General features: G+C 38.4%; 1 protein-coding gene and 1 long non-coding RNA gene across 2 annotated transcripts; both read left to right on the top strand.

Annotated features, from left to right (window-relative positions):
- The first annotated feature begins 10,154 nt into the window (after window positions 1-10,154).
- Window positions 10,155-11,054, top strand: LOC133711527 (uncharacterized). The gene is made up of 3 exons (XM_062137635.1): window positions 10,155-10,317; window positions 10,404-10,637; window positions 10,738-11,054. Exons 1-3 carry the CDS (start codon window positions 10,155-10,157, stop codon window positions 11,052-11,054), a joined length of 714 nt encoding a protein of 237 aa, XP_061993619.1.
- Window positions 11,055-18,219: 7,165 nt separating this feature from the next.
- On the top strand, window positions 18,220-19,050 carry LOC133713092 (uncharacterized). Its single transcript, XR_009847771.1, has 3 exons — window positions 18,220-18,633; window positions 18,743-18,829; window positions 18,912-19,050. It is a non-coding gene; the product is annotated as an uncharacterized LOC133713092 (long non-coding RNA).
- Window positions 19,051-20,338: the final 1,288 nt, after the last annotated feature.

Consider the following 20,338-nt stretch of genomic DNA (forward strand, 5'->3'; position numbering starts at 1 on the left):
ACTCATGGCGACCAATACCCGTGATGAGGGTACGATGATCACTCTGAGCCCTACCGCTCTTGGTTCAGATCAGACGAGCCGCTTAGTGGTACAATAGACACAGGTGGATGGTGATCGCGCTGCAGCCCCCGAAGGAGAGTCTCAGGAGACTTAGGTTCTGTATCGCCTGCTGAGGTAATTTATGACTTGTAATGGACTTTCAACGAAGTAATGTCATTTTCATGTTTGAATTTTTTCTAAGTGTGGGGTTGCCGCTGGCACAATACTTGTCTTGTTTGAATACTTGTTATACCGCTAGAGCTTTGACTATTGCTTTTGTTTATAAATGAAACATGAAGGGAATTAAAATTGTTCCAAGTGCACGATGTAGCGGATGTGGTCCGCTGATTGTTGTTGGCGTTGCCAGTTAATCTTTTAGTCTTATGGAGAACATTGGTTTGAATAATTCCTCGTTTCATTGATAGCTGAGAGATCAACGGTTTACAAAAGAGGGAGAGTACTCGTGGGGTAGCTTCCCTTAGCTAAATATTGTACAAAAATTTAGGTAAGTCAAGATGCTCTGGGGTCAGCTGTATAACTATCTGTTGTAATACCGGAGGTGTTCGGTATTCCAAGGGTGGGTCGTTGTGACGCCATCCTTGTCCTTTAAGTAGAAAGTGCCAAGGCTGGAGACTTCTACAATTTGGTATGTTCCTTCCCAAGTGGGACGGAGCGCCGTTGGAGGTGGAATGACTTCCTTCATTACCCAGTCCCCGAGTTGGAGGTTCTGGGCTTTGACTCTGGCGTTGTAGAAACATGATACCCGCTGCTTGTTTTGCAGATTGTGTAAGTGGGCCCTGTTGCGTTTTTCCTCAAGGAGATCCTTTGTCGAGGTTGATACCTTCAGCGTTGGTCTCGGAGCAGTAGCCTTCAACCCTAGTGGTAGGTTGGGTGACCTCGACTGGTAGGACGGCCTCGGTTCCGAACATCATGCAAATTGGTGTTTCACCGTTAGCGGATGTTAGGGTTGTTCTGATGGCCCACAGAACCTTCGGGAGCTTCTCCGCCCATAAACCCTTGGCGTCATCGAGTTTCTTTTTTATCAGTTTCTTGATTATCTTGTTTGCCGCTTCAACTTGTCCGTTGGTTTGGGGGTGGGCCACAGATGCAAAGCTTATCTTGGTGCCTAGATTGGCGATGAAAGATATGATATCTTCGTTGTTGAACTGTGCTCCGTTGTCTGTGATGATGGTATGGGGAACGCTGTACCGGCAATAGATGTTCTTCCAGAGGAAGTGGGTAACCTTGGCGGTGGTGATTGCAGTCAGCGGTTCCGCTTCTATCCATTTGTTGTTGTAATCGATGGCGACGATGATGTACTTGAATTGGCCTCTAGTGGTTGGTAGCTTCCCAACTTGGTCGAGGCCCCAAGTGGAGTGAATCCATGGGCCGATGATTATCGAGAGAATAAGGCGCGGTTAACGTTAACCGCTGGGTTAACGTTAGTCGCGGGGTTGGTGGATTGGGGGTTGACGAACTGGTCCGCTTGCTCTTCGGCGACTCCCCCGCTACCGTTAGTCATGGTGATTGTTATGATGGGATGACCTTTTGCTCAAGGATTCCCACAGACGGCGCCAATGTTAATGTCTAAGATTCAGTGGTAGCCAAACATTGGTCAACGCTGGTTCGAGGGGCGAACCACTACTTATGACGTTATTGTTGCTTCCGCTATCTGTCAAATAAAATACAAAGGGCGTCAGAGGGAGACCACGGTTGGCGGTCTTCTCTTCTCCGATGCCTAAGTCAGTCAATGTATTTGTGTTGGACAAAATAACATTAGGTAAGTAGTAGATGCGTCATTAATGAGGAGAGAGGAGTGAACCTTTTATATGTGGGGAAGAGACTGATCTCTTCCTTGTTTTCGATGTGGGACTGATATGCTTCAGTTCCCAGGTTCTGATGCTTCAGCGAGGTGATCTTGGAGCGGCGCGTGGTGGTGTGTCAGCGGTGATCTCGGGATGGGATGGAGCTCAGGTGATAGCCTGCTTGGCTGTGTTTCCGTAGGTCACGCCCTTGATATCCGTTGGTGTCACTGGCGGCAGTATGAGCATGGCTCATTGTAGCTAATTATGCTTAGGCAAATGCTCATGTAAGTACATACTCAATTTTCAAATATATCAATTTGGTCACTCAAGTATTACTTTGTCAATCACTTTAGTCACCAAATGGGCATTTTGTCTCACTTTAGTCATTTCTCTCAATCATTCTAATTCAGACGTCTCAATTTTTCATGATTGATTGAACAAAAATATCCTTTATATTGTGGAAAATAAAGTTTTTTTAATGAAAAAATTAACATAGTGACTAAAGTGAATAAGAAAGTTAAAGTTGAGTGACCAAAGTGATGTATTTAAAAAGTGAGTGACCAAAGTGTCGTACATGTAAAAGTTGAATGACCATTTGTGATATTCTCTTTATATTTAATAGCTTTTAATTTGGGTTAAATACTGCTTACTCCCTATACTTATAGGGTTTCATCGTTTCAGTCCCTGACCTTTGAATTTCACCTAAAAAGTCCATGAACTCCAAATTTCCTCCTAATTGGTCCCTACCGTCAAACATCCGTTAAAAACTCCGTTATCTTCCCCTAAAAAGTCTATTATACCCTCATTTACTTCAAAAAAAACATATATTTCTCTTCCTCTCTTTTTTTATTTTTTTTTCTTTTTACCTCTTTTTCTTCCGGCTCTTTTGCTTCCTTCTGTTCATCTCCTCATCAAGATGGTTCCAATCCACAGACCTTCAAGAGGTGAAATGAAAAAAAAGAAATAAAACAGAGAAAAAATAAATTAAAAAAAAAAAAAAAGTAAGTGAGGGCATAATAGACATTTTCGGCAACTTTAACAGAAAATTTTGACGGCAGGGACCAATTGGGAGAAAATTGAGAGTTCATGGACTTTTTAGGTGAAATTCGAATGTCAGGGACTGAAATGATGAAACTCTATAAGTATAGGGAGTAAACAATATTTAATCCTTTTAATTTTGTTACAAACCCGAGACAGACATGTGTTCTTGATAATTTTCTACCAAGCTACACTACTAGTAATTCTAAACTACAAAATCCTTGTGATTGTTTATATTGTTCTATGGTAATAAGTGGAGAGAAAATAAAAATCATTTTGATAGACCCTAATCCTTGTGATTGTTTATATTGTTCTGCATTACAAAATCCTTATGACTATACGTATTTGATTTAATGATAACTGATGGAGATAAAGTGAAAACCATGTTATTAATTGTAAACCCTAGTCAGAATCTTCTTCATATGTTCTTGGTAATATTTTACAATCTTAAATGGAAAAATCGTCCAAACAATACCTGAACTTTTTCAAACTATTAATTTTCGCACCTAAGTTTTGGGAAAAATCAAAATGGTACCTGAAGATTTAAGCCCGACCCAATATTCATACTTATGAACAATACAAACGTTAACCCCATTAACTTTTGAAGGGTAAAACTGGTACTTCATGTATTACAGTACAGTAAATCAATTTTGACTTATTTTTCTTTTCATCAAAACTCAAAATAGTGAAAATACAATGACTCTCTCTATTCTGTCTTCTCTGTGCCCTCTTTCTAGTCTTCATTCAGCATTCATCAACAACCCCTCCCAAGTTCTAAGCCTTGCCATCGCCAGTCACTATCAACCACCCCAACCCGTCTTCTTGCATCAATTTTATCAATTGGGTATCAACAAATTGGACTCTTTCTCTCTCAAATTGAATTCTGAGATTGCAACTTGAGATTTGTTGTTTTGCATTCCACATTTTAAGGTTCCTCTCTCAATGGTATGATATTTGAACCTTCAAATAATACTTCATGTTCAATCTAGGATTGAATTCAGTTGATGGGTTGAACTTGGGGTCAAGATTCAGTTAATGGGTTCGATTTGGGGCTAGGTGTTCCATTATATATGGGGTATAAAACTGAAAATTAGTATCATTTACAGTGCTGTTCAAAAATTCGATCTAAGGAATTGGTAAGTAATTGCTTTAATAGAGGAACACCAGTAAACCAAAGACCATTCCAGGCATTGTATTGGAGCGGGTGATGGATTGAGTTGGTGATATGCTAAAAGTAGCACACAATTTAACCCTGCAAAATGTAGTTGTCAGCATAAAATAAGTAGGGATCGTTTAAGCCGGGGATTAATAAAAAATATAATTGCATAAACAAATATAGAATTAATAAAAAGTATGAATTATTATTTACAAAAATAAACAAAATTACATGAGATTGAAATTATGGGGTTTTAGGATTATAAAATCTAAAATTAAAATAAATAAAATAAAGAGATTGTAAAAACACATATACAGGGGTCGAACGGAAAGAACAAAGATCAAAACCACATCCATATGAATGAATTCCAATCACAAATCTTATAGTTGATCTTCTATGTCATGAGAAAGAAGTTGACCACGTGAAACATTAATAAGCAAACGATTTCCCATTTTTTACTTTCCTTGAATATTTAATCTAAGTGAAAGCACCTAAATTAAACCTATTGAACATGCAATCATAGTCTAGAAAGCTAGCTACTCAAGAACACATTCAATGCATGAAGAACAAAGAAAGGATGTCAACCAAAGTGCACAACCTAGTATGAAAAAGTTCATCTATTTGCAATTCTCCTTAATTGATTTCGACTTTTGTCCAAAGCCTCTACTTATAATTTAGGTTCACAAAACTATTAGGTGAATTGTTTACCTAAATCTAGCTCTAATTACATGAATATATCCTAAGCGTGCACTCAAAGAAAATAGACATATAAAAGTTTTCTGTCAAACAAAATCAATTAAGCAATCTCAAATAAGCAACCTAGAAATCAACATATAGAAATTGCAACTTTTATTCAAACATAGAGACGGGCTTTAAACTTTTCCCTTAATGTCTATGTTAACTAATTACATAGTTCACAAAATCAAACCAAGCAAACTTAAAGAAGTTCATGAGGAAAAAGGTAAAATTTCACCGTGAAGGGATGAGATGAACACTTGAGACGTTGAACTTTGAAGATCTTGAAAGCAAGTCTCCTCAAGGCTACGGCACAAGGTGGATGATGGCTAGGGAAGATGATTCTCACGGCTCCTTCTCCTCCTCCTCCTTGGCTTGAATACGCAGAACTAAGAACTGGAGAATGGAGAGAGTTTTTTTGATGTTGAAAAGAATGAAAGAATGAATGAATGAGGCTTGCAGGGTGCATCTATTTATAGGAGACATCTAGGGCTTCTGGATCCTTCTTTTAATTTCTAGGAATTATCTGATTGATCCACACAACATTAGCCAATCAGATAATTCCACGTCATCCTTCCTGTGTCATCCAACCAATGAGAAGCATCCAAATTAACAACTTCATTTAAGGGAGATTATTTTTACCGAATTTAAATGAATAATTTCTGATTTATCTCTTCAATTTCGGCCAAGAATGAATGTGGACTTCAAGGAATGTATCTGGACCTGTTTTCAACCTTTCTGCTTGTTGCAATCCCTTAAAATTCTCCAGGAATGTATCTGGACATATTTTAAGTCCCAAAACGTCACTTTCTATACCCCCTTATATATCTAAGAGCAAAAACAATTATTTCACTTAAAATGCACTCCTTTTACATCCAAGAAACCCTAGTATACTTAGGTCTCTTTATTTGCCGCAATATTCCAAGTTTCTAGAATATTCTTGAGCTTTCTTGAGTAATCTTGAAGTCGCATAGTCTCTTAGTGCCTTCAGGTTTCCTAGCCCCATCAGGACTCCTCATGCCTTCAGGACTCCTAGTCAAATAAGGATTCTTTATGAAACATTCTTGATCTTCCGGAATCTTCTTCTATAGTTCAACTGGGACTCCTTGTGTCATTAGGATTCCTTTTCTTGGCAGGAGTAAGTTTCCTAGTCCAACTAGGACTTTGCATTCTTCGCCATTTTTCTTCATTTCTCCAATCATGTTTCCTGGTTGACCCAGGATTCCTACTTTGACTGGGTTTCCTAGTCGGACCAGGATTTCCTGGTCGGATCAGGATTTCCTGGCTTGACCAGGAAAACTTCATTTCTTCATTTCTTCATTTTAGCTCATTTATGCAGCCCTCATGCCTTGCCTATATCATTTCCAACGTTTCCTTGCTTCTCATGTGCCTTTAAGCTCATTTCTTCATCATTTGCTCCAAGGTACCTAAAAATAGAAACTTTATTAAAATTGATTTATTTAAGGAAATAACTAATTAAAATATGAGAAAATAACTATTAAAACATCGCATTAAAATGCTCATATCAGTTGGAGATATAGTCTCAACTGCGGTCCATAAACTGAACACTAAAAAATGGAAAAGAGAGATATGGGAGATGGGTATATAAAGTAAGAGATGCGGGTGATGGGTTTTCCAAGAAAGAGTGGCCACGGAAGATAACTAAGGTATAGATAGTCGGTCGCTCACTTGGTTTGGCTTTTTGGTGAAGCTGCCTTTTGGGGTTCTGGGAAGGTCGTGGAGGGGTATAATGGTCCGACTAGGTGGAGAAGAGGGTTGTTGGATTTCACAGTCAGCTTTATGTACTTTACTTGTAGAAACTGGGTCCTTGAAACCAAACTGAGGCGGGCGGAGTTGACCACCAATTTGGTCATCGTGGAAGGCTACAGTGGCGGTAGAGGAATACTTGAATTACCGCTTTTACCCCTTAAAAGTTAACAGAGTTAACGTTTTTACTGTTCCTAGATATGAATATTGGGTCGGGCTTAAATCTTCAGGTACCATTTTGATATTTCTGAAAATTTAGGTATGAAAGTTAATAGTTTGGAAAAGTTCAAGTACTGTTTGGATGATTTTCCCAACTTAAATACCAACAATATTTCATTACAAATTTTTTATGTTTTATACATGTACATTGTTTCATTTTTTGAGAAATTGTGGAAAGACAATAAAAAATCACTATGATTATGTGTATTACAGTGATGATCACATGGTCATCGTCGAATATAATTTTAATCCTTGAGATTAAAACACTCAAACTTTATTATTTTAATCTCAACCGTTGTTATTAACTCTAACAGTAAGTGACAAAAAGAACATAGATGAAAAAAAAAAAAAAAAAAAAAGGCTCTCCCTCTCGCCCTAGCAAACCCTAGGCCGGTGACAGCTTCCATTCTGGTTCCAGATCCTCATGCAGGCTTTTAAGATTATAGCGTGGAATTGTCGAGGCCTGAATAACACAGAGACTAAGGATGCGCTCGTTAGCATTGTTCGTCAACAAAACCCTAGCCTTGTTTTTCTTTCAGAAACCCTAGCTTCACCGGATCTATTGACCTCTGTTCGACAATGGATGGGTTTCGATGGTGTTGTCTGTACACCAAAAGAAGATAACTGTCATGGTTTGGCGCTCTTCTGGCGTAATGAGGTTCCTGTCCGGCTCAGACACTACTCTGCTAATAATATTGATGCGGAGGTTGGGGTTGTAAGATCAGCTAGAGTTTTTTGATTCAATGGAATCTACGGTGTTGCCACAACAACCAACTGCATTACTACGTGGAATCTACTGCGTACTCTGGCGGCACAGCGTCGTCTGCCATGGCTTGTTGCCGGCGACTTCAATGAGATCCTTAGCCAGGCTAACAAGTCTGGGGGTCATCCGCGTTGTATAGCACAGATGGCTCGTTTTCGTCAAGCTCTTGTGGATTGCGAGTTACTGGATATGGGTTTTGTAGGCCCCCGATTCACGTGGTCTAATCGCTTTACAAAGGAGCGTCTTGATAGAGCCTGCCAGACGATGCAATGGAGACAATTATACCCTTTTCTCTCGTTGTATCAAGCTCCCGCTTAGCAGGTCAGACCACTGCCCTCTCCTCATCAAAGTTAGCCTTGAATCGGTGGCTAGAAATCGAACTCCGAAACAATTTTGGTTTGAGGAAATGTGGCTTCATCACTCGGATTGTGTGAATGTTGTTTAGCAGGGATGGATGCTCCCAATCATTAGGGAACCAATGGCTCAGGTTGGGAGGAAAATCAAATAGACAGGTCACTTGCTCATGCACTGGCATTCTGGTGTTTTCCAGCAATGACAGATTGAGATGAAGTTGATTTAGAGTAAGTTAGATACACTGATGAAACAGAGTTTTGAACCTAATCACTTTGAAGTGTGGAAAGCCCTACAATTTGGACTGAATGAATTGCTCTCTGCTCATGAGACTTATTGGAGGCAGCGATCGAGGATTCAGTGGTTAAAAGATGGTGATCATAACACGGTTTTTTTTCCATAAACGTTCTTCTAATCAAAGGTGTAGGAATCATGTCAAAGGCTTACTTAATGATGCAGGGCAGTGGACTTCCACTCCGGCAGAGGTGAATGACCTGATCATTAGGTATTATGATTATATTTTTAGAGCTAGTAGTACTGATTTGGTGGCTCTCGAGACAGTTATAACTTGCTTGCAGCCCCCAAGGTTTTTGTTGCAATGAATACAAAACTCACTGCACCCTATTCTGACGATGAGATTAAGAAAGCCCTGTTTCAAATGCACCTATCCAAATCCCTGGATCCAGATGGAATATCTCCTTGTTTTTTTTTTTTTTTTTTTCCAGAAATTTTGGAGCGTTGTGGAGAAAGATGTATTCATGGATGTCAGGGAGATTCTTTGTACAGGTCAGATTTCTCAAAAGTCTAACTTCACTCATCTCACGTTGATCTTGAAGATTAAAGAGCCTAAACTTGTCTCTGATTTGAGACCAATTGCGTTATGTAATATTGTCTACAAAATTGCTTCAAAGGTCTTGGCGAACAGGTTGAAGTCACTTCCTCAAATCATCTTACCTCTACAGAGTGCCTTTATCCCTAGAAGGCTGATCTCTAACAACACTTTGGTGGCAACTGAAATAGCTCATTTTATGAAGAAGCTCCGTAGACAGGTTGAAGTCAGTTTGTTACTCTATTCTGATTAATGGGACTCCCACAGGGTTTATCTTGCCTACTAGGGGCATTCGACAGGGGGTTTATTCTATGTGCAGAGGGTCTCTCAGCTTTAATTTCTTCTTCAGTCCAGCAGGAGCTAATAAAAGGCCTGAAAATGTCTCCTACTGCACCCACTATTCATCATCTAATATTTGCAGATGACAATTTTTTATTTGGAGAGGCCTCAATGGTAGAATGTCTAGCTAGCTTTCAAGCACATCTTAGCTGTGTATGCAAAAGCCTCGAGTCAACACATCAATCTATAGAAATCAAGTGTGGTTTTCAGTGGTAATGTCAGTCTCCACAAGAGAAATCAATTGGCGGCAATCTTGGGTGGTGAATGTGTTAAGGAGCATGGGCTGTACCTGGGGCTCCCTATATATATAAGGCATAACAAGACGGCCATCTTTGCCTATTTGAAGGAGAGACTCACAAGAAAGCTCATTAGCTGGCGAGCTAAGATTCTTAGTGTTGGACGTAAGGAGCTGCTCATCAAGGTAGTTGCTCAAACTTTACCAAACTATGTTATGAACTGTTATGCTTTACCTAGATCTCTCTGTGATGATCTTCAGCAACTCTATTATCAATTATTTTGGGATAGTACTGATGATAAGCGTATGATCCATTGGAGGTCTTGGGTGAGAATGTGTCTTCCCAAAGAGCAAGGAGGCATGGGTTTTAAACATCTCCACGCCCATAATCTTGCCATGTTAACTAAACAAGGATGGCGATTAGTTACTCATCCTAGTTCTCTTGTGGCCCAAGTTTTCAAGGCGGTATATTATATCCGCATGGAACGTTTCTCATAGCTGACATGGGTGAGAGACCATCTTACTCTTGGAGGACTATTATGGAGGCTAGGCCAATCTTGCAAGCTGGATTATCTTGGAGGATTGGTAATGGTGCTTCTGTTGGCATTTGGGACTCAAATTGGATACCTTCTATTTCTTATCATAATTTAATCCGGCATTCGGGTACTGTTTTTAGAGAGTTGCGGATTTGATTAATTTGGATACTTGGTCGTGGGATGAAGCTGCTGTTCACATATGTTTTGATCCACAGGTGGCAACTCAGGTCCTATCTATCCCTCTTAGTATAAATCATGGTCATGACAGAGTGGCTTGAAAATTGGATAAGAGAGGTTTCTTCTTGGTGAAGTCTGCTTATACCGTAGCTCGGGGATCTTTTCATGGGCAATCAGTTTGCCTCATCTTCTGTTGGGGATCCGTATGGTCCAGTTTTGAGGGCCTTGTGGAAAGCCAAAATTCCCAGTAAGGTGGCCATATTTGGGTGGAGAGCAGTACAGAATCTCCTCCCTACTCATGCCGCTCTGTCAACCAAAGGTTACTCAGGTGATCTACACTGTGTTATTTGCTCCAATGCTATAGAAACTATGGAACACTTGCTCTGCAGTGTAACTTGACCATAAAAATCTTAGGTTCTCCTCCTTTATCCATTCAGCCTTCAACCTTGTCCTGGAAGGATTGGTTCCTGGAGAGAGCCACTTCTATAACATCTGAGTATTTTGATAAGCTACTAGTTTTGATGTGGAGCATCTGGAGGTATGGGAATGATAAGTTGTGGAGGGATCGATCTCAAACAGGGCCTGGAATTGTGGCATCTGCTATGGCTTGGTTTGAGGAGTATTCCTCAGTTCATCCGGATTTTGTTGGTATAATCAAAATAGTCCCCCTCGCCGGAAGACATGGGCTACACCGCTGGAAGATGCCCTTAAATTGAATGTCGATGGGGCTTTCCTCCCCTTTGTTCAGTATGGAGGTACAAGTGGTATTATAAGGAATCTGTACATTTCATTGCTGCCTTTTCCTACAGATCAGATTCTGTAACCTCTTCGTTGCATACTGAATTGTTGGCTATAAAGTATGGATTGGAGTTCTTGCAGGCCTTGAATGTTATAAAGGTCGTGATTGAGAGCGATTGCCTACATGCAGTTCAAGCCATCAACTCTTTGGCTGGGGATCTGTCTGAATTAGTAGCTTTGATTTCAGAAATCAAAGGTCTGGTGAATGCTTTAGGGGAGGTTACAGTCTGTTTCGCTCCTCGACAAGCAAACATGGTTCCTAGCTAGTCATAGTTTTGATTCAAATGTTCATCTTGAATGGCTTACTAATGCTCCAGAGATTGTACTGGAGGCCCTCATGTACGATTGTAATCGTATCTAGTTAATAAAGTCTGCTTCTCTTTCAAAAAAAAAAAAAAAAAACTCTAAGAGTAAGTGACCACAAAATTATTGGTCATTGGTGACAGTGTGAACATAACAGTATTATGAGATAAATTTTACCTTGATGATTTTGATATTGATTTTGTATTATGATTTATGAGATTTAAGGGTAATTTAGATAGTTTCAGTTATGTATTTAATAAGATGATAGAATAATAGATCAAATGAGGGTGTATTAAGTAATGAGTGTGTATTAAGTATTTAGAGATGTGTGCATAAAAACCGCTCTACTACTCGAATATGGGCATGTATTTCTCTAATCATAATCTTATTCATCATTTTGATATTTTTTTTACTAAGTGGTTGACTGATTTTAAATCCGCAAAGTTCTTTTAAGGAACAATGTGAATTTCTTTATTCATCAGCTAAATTAAACATAACGATCTATTTGGGTGAAATTGTCGAAAAAATCATTACCTAATGTGTCGTTTGGTAACACTTTACAAAATAATTTTTTATTTTACAAATACAAAAGAATGTGTAAAAGGCATTTGGTGACACATTTTTGAAAAACAAATCAAGAAATGAAAAATAGATACAACATTGTCCATTGATCGGCCAAAAATTGGTAGTCAACTTAATACCCTGCAGAAGATTGTAGAATAGAGTAAGTAGGTATCGTTACAAGCCGGGGATTGAGGGTACTCCAAACAATTCACGCTACAAAACAAACTAAAAAAAGAAAGAAAGAGATGAGAAAGGTGGCGAGAAGAGTGGGGATGGTAGAGAATTGTAGACGCAAAACAAGGTGCAATAAAAGAGAGGTTTTTAGGGTTGAAAACGCAGTAGATAAAATAGAAGAAAATCGATGGAATGAGATAGTCAAGGGCATGTAAATCCACCACCATTCATATGCAAGTCTGATTATTAACTCCTAATTCCTTTACTATGCTTTGAAAGACAACAATTAATCAATAATAAACCATGAACACATGGATAATTTCTTATTACTCCCTTTAGGTTTCCTAACTTAGTGAACACACTCAAGTTATAAAATATTCTAAGCATGCAATCTCAAAATATATAGTGAAAGCACATAACATGTTTATTCAATGGATGCATAGATCATTAAGAACAATGGAAGTTTGATTGTTGATTAAGTTCATCCTAGTACAAAAAGCATGTCCAGTCAACAACTTAAGCACATATTGATTTACTATTATCCTATAGTAGTCGCTACTTGTGAAGTAAGATGCAGAAAGATGCTCTCTTAATTCAAGCTACAGATACATGCAAACATGAATTCTAAGCGTGCACTCAAAGAACATGAAACATATAAGAGTTTTCTATGAAACGAATCAATATGGCCAATCACATAGCATAACATTGAAATTAAGGAGAAAACTAATCATATATTGCACATAATTAGGGCTTCAAAACAGCCCATAACTATAAAGAAAATTAGTTACTCATGGCTACGATGTTCACTATCAAAAACATATTAAAGAATTCAACTACAAATGATAGAAAAATCGAAAGTTTTAATGAAGTATGGTGAAAGGCAACCACGGCAGCAGGTCTTCAAAGCTCCAAGAATGCAAGGAGGCTTCAAGAATGTGCTCACGGTGGCAGGGATTGAAGGAACGACAGCTATCCTCCTTTGGTTTGATGTGAAAACTCTGAAATTTGGAACTGAGGGAGTTGTGGACGAATTGTAGAGAAAGAATGGATCGTGGTGTTTTTGAATTGGTCCTTCAATTGTATTGCAGAGGGCTTTATTTATAGTAGACGTTCAACCATTCTTTCCTTCTCAAACAATGCTTGCAAATCTTCCCTAGTTCTTTGAGGTCTCCTTTGATTGGTGTACAATTTAATCACTTTCAAGCCTTAGTAATCTTCCCATAATCTTGTGGAATTCTTCTAGAAATCTCCTTGATAATTTCAGCATCAATAACCTACCAAAGACGCACAGAAAATTCGCCCAAATAAGACTCTCGGCCAAACTGCCATGTTTTGACTAGGATTTGATTTCTATCTATGAAGCTTCTTTCTTGGACATTGACTTGATATTTCCATGTTTCTGGATGTTTCTCAACTTATCCATACTCTATGACATCATATATTGTAGAATGATCAATAAAATTCTACAAAAACTCCAAGTAAGTCACCGAAAAAGATCTCCCAAAAAGCTTCGTGAAAAGCCGGCAGTTTCTTCCTTCTTGGGAAGCCTAATTTGCGCTTGATTTTCTGCTGCCTAGTTGATGATTATGACCATTTATTTGGCTCATGTTGATGTATAACATCATATATTTAAGAAATGATGTCCCTATATGCAAAGATGTACTTGGAAGGATGCAAGAAAAGCTCTCCAAAACTGTTCCCGAAAAGCTGATTCTGAACTGTAGTATTTTGCTTTGCAGCAACTGTTTTGCAGAACGATTTCCATGGACTTTCCTTGTCATTTCCAGCCATTACAATGATCAAACTTATTCCTCTGCATCATTACTTCATTGTCCATGTTTTCTTTGCTCCATTTAAGCTCCTATTTTTCAAGGAAATAGCTTCACGAAGTACCTGAAAAGATAACAGAGTAAAAATAGACTTTTTAAAGGAAATAGCTAAGAAAAATGTAAAGGAATCGCACATTATATTGATCGCATTTTATGCTCCTATCATCCATGTTTTGTAAAACATCTAACATGTTTTTAGAAAAACAAGATTAAAAAAAATCGATACTTCTATAAAACCAAATGTATTTGCAACTTCACTAACTTGTAACTAACTTGCAACCTCATTAACCAAATGACTGGCAACCTCCCTAACCAATTGATCAACGACATCGATCACCAACCAAATAATTGGCAACCTTGGCGACCAACTAACCAGCAACCTCTACAACAAACTAATAGACGCCTCCCTAACCAACTAATCGTCAACATTGCCGATCGATAGGTCTACGTCGACAACACCAACCAAATGACCAGTGATCTTGGTGATCCATCGACAATCTCGCTGACCAATTGAACGTTGACCTTGCTGACATCATCAAGCAATCTCTACATATAAAGTTACTAGGCATGAGTTTCGCGCCCAAGACAGAAATTGCTAACGACATTAAATCAGTAAACGAGAATATTTTCTATTTTTATTACCTTTCACACCACACCCACTTCTATAAACCCCAGGAATTGTGATTGTGGCTTGGGTCCACATGCATAGAATGACAGTTTGGCGTGGTTGATTTTAGTTGAGAGTTATGCATGCATGGTTATTTCCTCATTGCTTCAAATGTGCATAAACCATGTCTTGTGTTGTTTTGGATATCAACAGATGGACACACATTTGGGTTGAAATGATCTTGGCCTTGGTGGTTAAATATTTCCATTCCCTTCACTTTACTTCATGGTGGTAAAATTACATAGCTAAACTGTTTACATATTACTCTAATATTACTTTCTGTATCTCCCATATATATCTACACAGAAGGTAATACATTAGTGGACTCTATGGCTAAATATGACGCTGTGAATGAAGGTGTCATCTCGTAGAGGTCTTTGCAATTGCCTGGTTGGTCTTTGCGTATGGTGAGGATCTTGTGTAATTGGTGCCTAGTTGAATACATTTATTTGGTAGAGACTCCTGATATTATTTCAGGACGTTTTCTAGATGCTTATTGTAATAAGGGGTTTAGGCTTAATGTCCCCCCCTTGTATTCGACAGTTTCATTAATTAAGGCCTGAGGGCAGCCGCACCAGCCCTTTATTCAAAAAAAGAAAAAAAAAATTTCTCATGTAACTGTTTCTATAATTCTATCTAGTTGTTTTGGTTTTGTATTGTGGGTTTTCTTTGTACATTGTTGTGATTAGTTTGTGTTGTACTTCATTCTTGCATGGCATGGTTTAGATCTAGTACCCCATTTGTCTTTTTTATAATTTTTCTCCTTTTAATAAAATTTGTGGCAAGGGCCTTTACACACACACACATGCGCGCGTGGGTGAGTACACAGACACACACACACTCACAAATAGGGATGTGTTCTAGAGAATACCTCCTTGAATTTGAAATTTGAGAATGTTTATACTTTTAGCATGTAAATTTGTATTAATTTCTGATGATTCTCTAAAAATTATTAAGTTGGTTGTTAGGACGATTTCATGGTTCGGGGGTGGAGTGGAATTATTTTTGGACGAATAATTATTCAAAAACGCATCGTTTTAGGAAACTTGAAGGTTGACTTTTTATTTGTTGGGTTTCTCACAAAAGTTGTAGAGCGCGTCGATATGAGTTCGTGGACATGCGACACGCGTAAATCGAAGATCGTATGAGAAAGTTATGGTCAGCGGAAAAACCTACTATTTTTGGAAAGTTGCTATAAATAGAGGATTTCCGGAAAAGGGCGACAGTTTCATAAAACTCCATAAATCCATTCTCTCTCAAGCTTTTGGCGACCCGACCTGGACCCGATTTTCTGACCCAGTCGGAATTCGTTTTTCTGGCGATATCAAGCAGTGGCACTGGCACAGACTTCTTCGTCTTCTCATTCCGGTCCTCCCAACGGTGGTCTCTAGCACCTATTCTCACCCATAGCGGCGGATTGAGGCGGTGAAGCTAAGCGGCGGCGAACCCGACTATATCTTCCGATTCCGGCGATGACAAGACTCGAAACCGGTCGCGTTTTGCTCCTGGTGGTGTCCTCATTTGATCCTTGGAGGTTTGGTTGATTGATTTTCAGTGTGGAGCTACAACTCCTGGTTAACAGTGGAATTTGGCTTGCAGCGGTGATTTACGCTGATTTGGCTTGAACTCCAGGTATCAAAGTTTGTCCTTGTAGTATGAAACAGTTGGATTAGCCTGGAACGAGGTTAGAGTGGCGATGCATGGGGCTCACGCTGGACAGCCGGATGCGACGCATCCAGCTAAGGATTGGGGAAATTTCTTTCAGCAATATTATCTACTCATCGATACGAGCGTTTTGACATATAGTTTGTAACATTTGATATATGGTTTTCCGTATTTTCAATTGTTCAGTTTTCTATCTGTGGCAATCCGATTGTTGGATCGACTTGTCGTTTGGACATATTGATCCTAGGAGTGTTATAGAGACTTTGGATGGTCTCGAATGAAGCTTCGTCTCCATTGACGTAGTATTCGGGCTTTAGTTTGCGTGTTTCAAACTTAAATACTTTCGTACCTCAAATGGTATTAAGATGTGACCTTGATGTGATTAGGTACATGATGAAGTTATCTTGAACGGTTTGTTGTGATTGTGTTAGCTTAGTTCTGTAAGAAGACGCAGCGGGATTCAGAGGTGAGTAATCTCACAATGTTCATTTACGAACGGAGTTACCTTATCGTTTTGGGAGTTATTTATTTAACTGTAAATAATAGTTGGTATTAGTAGCATTCCTGAGTGAATGACTGCATGTGTGTGTGTCTATGTATATATATATGAACCCATTCACAAATACTGCTTGTATTTGTTGTGATACAAGCAGTATTTGCGAATGGGTTCATTTTATTGTTTTGGGGTGTGACATTTCGGGGATCCAAAGACTTGAGGTTTAAGGATCAGGGAATCTTTTATTTTAGGTTCGGGTAACATTTTGGGTCCAGTGCGACTCGCTTAATGTTTTGGTTTTTGTACCAGGGGGTCATAGAGGGTGATCGGGATTGGTGTAACATTTTGGGTCCAATGCGACTCGCTTAATGTTTTGATCTTGTCACAGATGGTGATCAAGATCGGGGGTCACAGATGGTAATCGGGATTTGGCTAAAATTTTGGGTCCAGCGTGACTCCTTTAAATATTTTGATATTTGTACCGGGGATAGAAGATTGAGAGTCTAAAGATCGATATATCGGGGGTCACAAGTGGTGAACGAGGCATATTTATCGGGAACCAAGCCTTGGCCGAGTGATTGGTTACGATCAGTTAGAGCTCTAGTTTGTCTGTCGGGTTTTATTGTATCTTATGAGGGTAACAATGAGGTTACTTGGGACTCATGAGTACTAATTTTTAAAAGAGAGTCTTGAGTATATTCTTTCTTTTATTGTCCATGAGGGATGGGGGCTTTCCTATTTAATTGTCGGGGTTTTAATTAATATGATTTTGTCACGATGTGACATGTGTTTTCCTTATGAGATAAGGATGGGGAGTTTCGAGAGAAAACAAGTGTGAGTTGTTTCCTTAAATAAAATAGGTGGTTTTCTCGCGATTTGTGTGAGTTGCTTCCTTAATTGGAATGCATGGGTGGGTTTTCTTGGGATTGGTGTGAGTTGTTTCAATTGTTGTATTTGAGTTTACTCATACAAGCTTTCATAAGCTTACCGGATTTGTCTGTTGCAACCGGTGCACTATTCGATGGTGTAGGGGTTAATTTTGCAGGTCAGGGTAATTGCGGGTGAAGCTGAGATCTAATAGCAGCTGTACTGGTAGGAAGCTAATTTCTGTGGCTTTACTGTTGTTAAGACATCCACTGTGTAGTAAGCTCTGAGGAGCATTTAATTATTATTTTGTTATGCAACTTAATTCGTAAACTTGTGTAATGTAACATATGACTCTACAGAGCGAGTTTGTATTAATATTGTGCTTTCAGGGCATCAGTATGTACTTGGTTCAAAAGGAAAAAGCTCTCCATGTATTTTGTTTTGATGACTGAACCATTCATGGCTGGTATAATTGTGAGATTATCTTGATTTTTTTTAATTGTTTTAAAAAATCGGGGTGTGACAAATTTAATATTCATTCTCTAGTTACATATACATATATTAATCCCTACAATAAAATTAGCCAAATCAGAAAACGTTTAACCATTTGATTAGCACCATTTTTGTTCTAATTTTATTTAACAAACTACATTTGATGATTATGGATTTGGTTGATTTTTTGTAGACACAATTCTTGCATAGGAATCTAAAGAATTAATTGTTGAAATCATTGAATTACATTGTATACTAGTCAACTAAAAATCCTCAAATATTAAAAGTAAGGATGCCTCTCTAGAACGGGCCTATATATATATATATATATATATATATATATATATATATATATATATATATATATATATATATATATACAGCAAGGTTCCAAAGAGGACGTCCTTGCTATACATAATCTGCGGATGGGTTGCGGACAGCTGTCCGTTTCTTTAAATGAAAACCAATGGCCCAGATCGATCTCTTCCCAAAGAACAACGCGGGTCGAAGTACAAAGCCTCAGACGAACTGTAGACTCTCCACTTCGATGCAACCAAGGACGTTGGTTCTCCATCTCATCTCCACCCAAAATCTAGGTCTTCTCCTCTCCAAATACTAGAAACTCATCTCCGGAGTGATTCCACCGGCGACGCCCGATATCAGTCCCCGCCGAACCTCGTCATCTCCTTAGTCCTCCTCACTGCTGCCGTTTGGGTTCGACGATGACGCGGTCAACGGAGCTCATCACCGGTGAAGACCCCGATGAAGGTCCCCAAGTCGCCGTATAAGGTAAAGCTTTGACTTTTTTGAGTTTGAAGATTTGGGATTACTGAGTTTGAAGATTTGGGATTACTGATTTTGTTTTTGGGATTACTGATTTTTCTGCAATTATCTACAGGTGACTCCTGCTGTGAAGAGCCTTCAGCAAAAGTCCAATTCATTGTTCTCTTATGAGCTTCAAGAGATTGTCCATGCTAAGGCAGAGGTCAGTAGTTATCACAGACGTCCTCTTTGGGATTTTTCAGATTTTGAGGGTTATGGATTTTGTGGTGTGTGTGATTTTTCAGGTTTTGGATTTGCAAGATGATTTCAGTTAATGTCTGAGGATAGTTGTTCATCAGCTCATTTCGTAGAATAATGTCTCAAACAGATCAGTTAACTACCAGAAAACATGCTCTCTAAGGTAAGCTTTGAGCTTTCTGTATTTGGTATTTTTTTAGATCTTGCATATGATTTGGTCAGTTTAAGGGATATGGATTTTTTGGTGTGTTTGATTTGTTGAGAAATAGCTACTGTGATTGGTTTTGAGTTGTTGAGAAATAGCTATTGTGATTGTGTTTGATTTGTTGAGAAATAGCTACTGTGATTGGTTTTGAGAAATAGCTATTGTTATTGTGTTTGATTTGTTGAGAAATAGCTACTGTGATTTGTTTTGAGTTTGTTGAGAAATAGCTATTGTGATTGTGTTTGATTTGTTGAGAAATAGCTACTGTGATTGGTTTTCATGCCTCCTAACGTTCCCATAATGTCTTTCTATTTCACATGGTTTAGACATCTTTAGAATGTATTGAACTTTCTTGACATTTGCATAGTAACTTGTGTTATCATGTCCGTCTTATGGGTTAGTGACATTTCTAATATGCACTAGGCCTGCGCTCACCAGCAAAGGTCTAATAATTGCTTACTTTTGATTACTTAAATGGATTGCACAATTTACTGGAACATAAAACTATCTGATACATGTACAGAAATGTAGATTGAAAAATATTTTGGTATAGACTTGCCCAGTGAGTGAGGTGTCTTGTTTGTTATCATAAACAATATTAAAAGCTAATGCATTGCACATATGTTGGCTTTTGTGGATCTGATTCTGGTTATTAACTTGAGCATGTTCAGATTGATTTCTACCACTATCAAATTTCTGTGCAAATTTGACATTTGTCATGTCTTTTGTTTGCAGGAAGTTACCTCAATTCTTTTAGCAGATGGAGTTGCAAGTGAAAAAATACTGAAGAATTTCTAACTAATACGTAAAAAGCCTGCATTGTTGTACCATTGTTGAGTAATAGTTGCTATTAATTTGTTCCCCACTGCTAAGGATACAATATCCTAGCTTGGAATCAGAAAAATAAATACAATTTTGGCGTTCTGACTCCTGAGCATTTTGTTGTTTTTATTTAAAACTGCTGTTTGGTCGTCGGCATTAGTATGAAATATGATCCATTTTTGTGTCAAAATGTCTATGCTATAGCAACTATTTTCAAGTAAGCTTACACTTTTAATTTCATTTGACATTTTCCGTTTGTGTGTTGAATGGAAGTCTAAACTCCTGAGAACCAATTTCATGATACCCTGAAAATATATAACAATAATAGATCACATACTAATCTTTGAAGTTTAGAGCATCTTCTAATAATGTGAAACTTGAAATGGAAAAAGAATTTCTTGACAATCGATTAGAATTTGACTGTCCTAATACATTATTCAAACGTTC

Source organism: Rosa rugosa, chromosome 5 (assembly GCF_958449725.1).
Source record: "Rosa rugosa chromosome 5, drRosRugo1.1, whole genome shotgun sequence".
Taxonomy (NCBI): domain Eukaryota; kingdom Viridiplantae; phylum Streptophyta; class Magnoliopsida; order Rosales; family Rosaceae; genus Rosa; species Rosa rugosa.

What these genes read in the sequence shown, in the direction of transcription:
- LOC133711527 (XM_062137635.1), top strand. Translation starts at nt 10,155, where the DNA reads ATGGGCAATCAGTTTGCCTCATCTTCTGTTGGGGATCCGTATGGTCCA. An exon ending in GTCAACCAAAGGTTACTCAG is followed by an intron (nt 10,318 to 10,403) that starts GTGATCTACACT and finishes TAAAAATCTTAG; the next exon opens with GTTCTCCTCCTTTATCCATT. An exon ending in AGTTCATCCGGATTTTGTTG is followed by an intron (nt 10,638 to 10,737) that starts GTATAATCAAAA and finishes CCCTTTGTTCAG; the next exon opens with TATGGAGGTACAAGTGGTAT.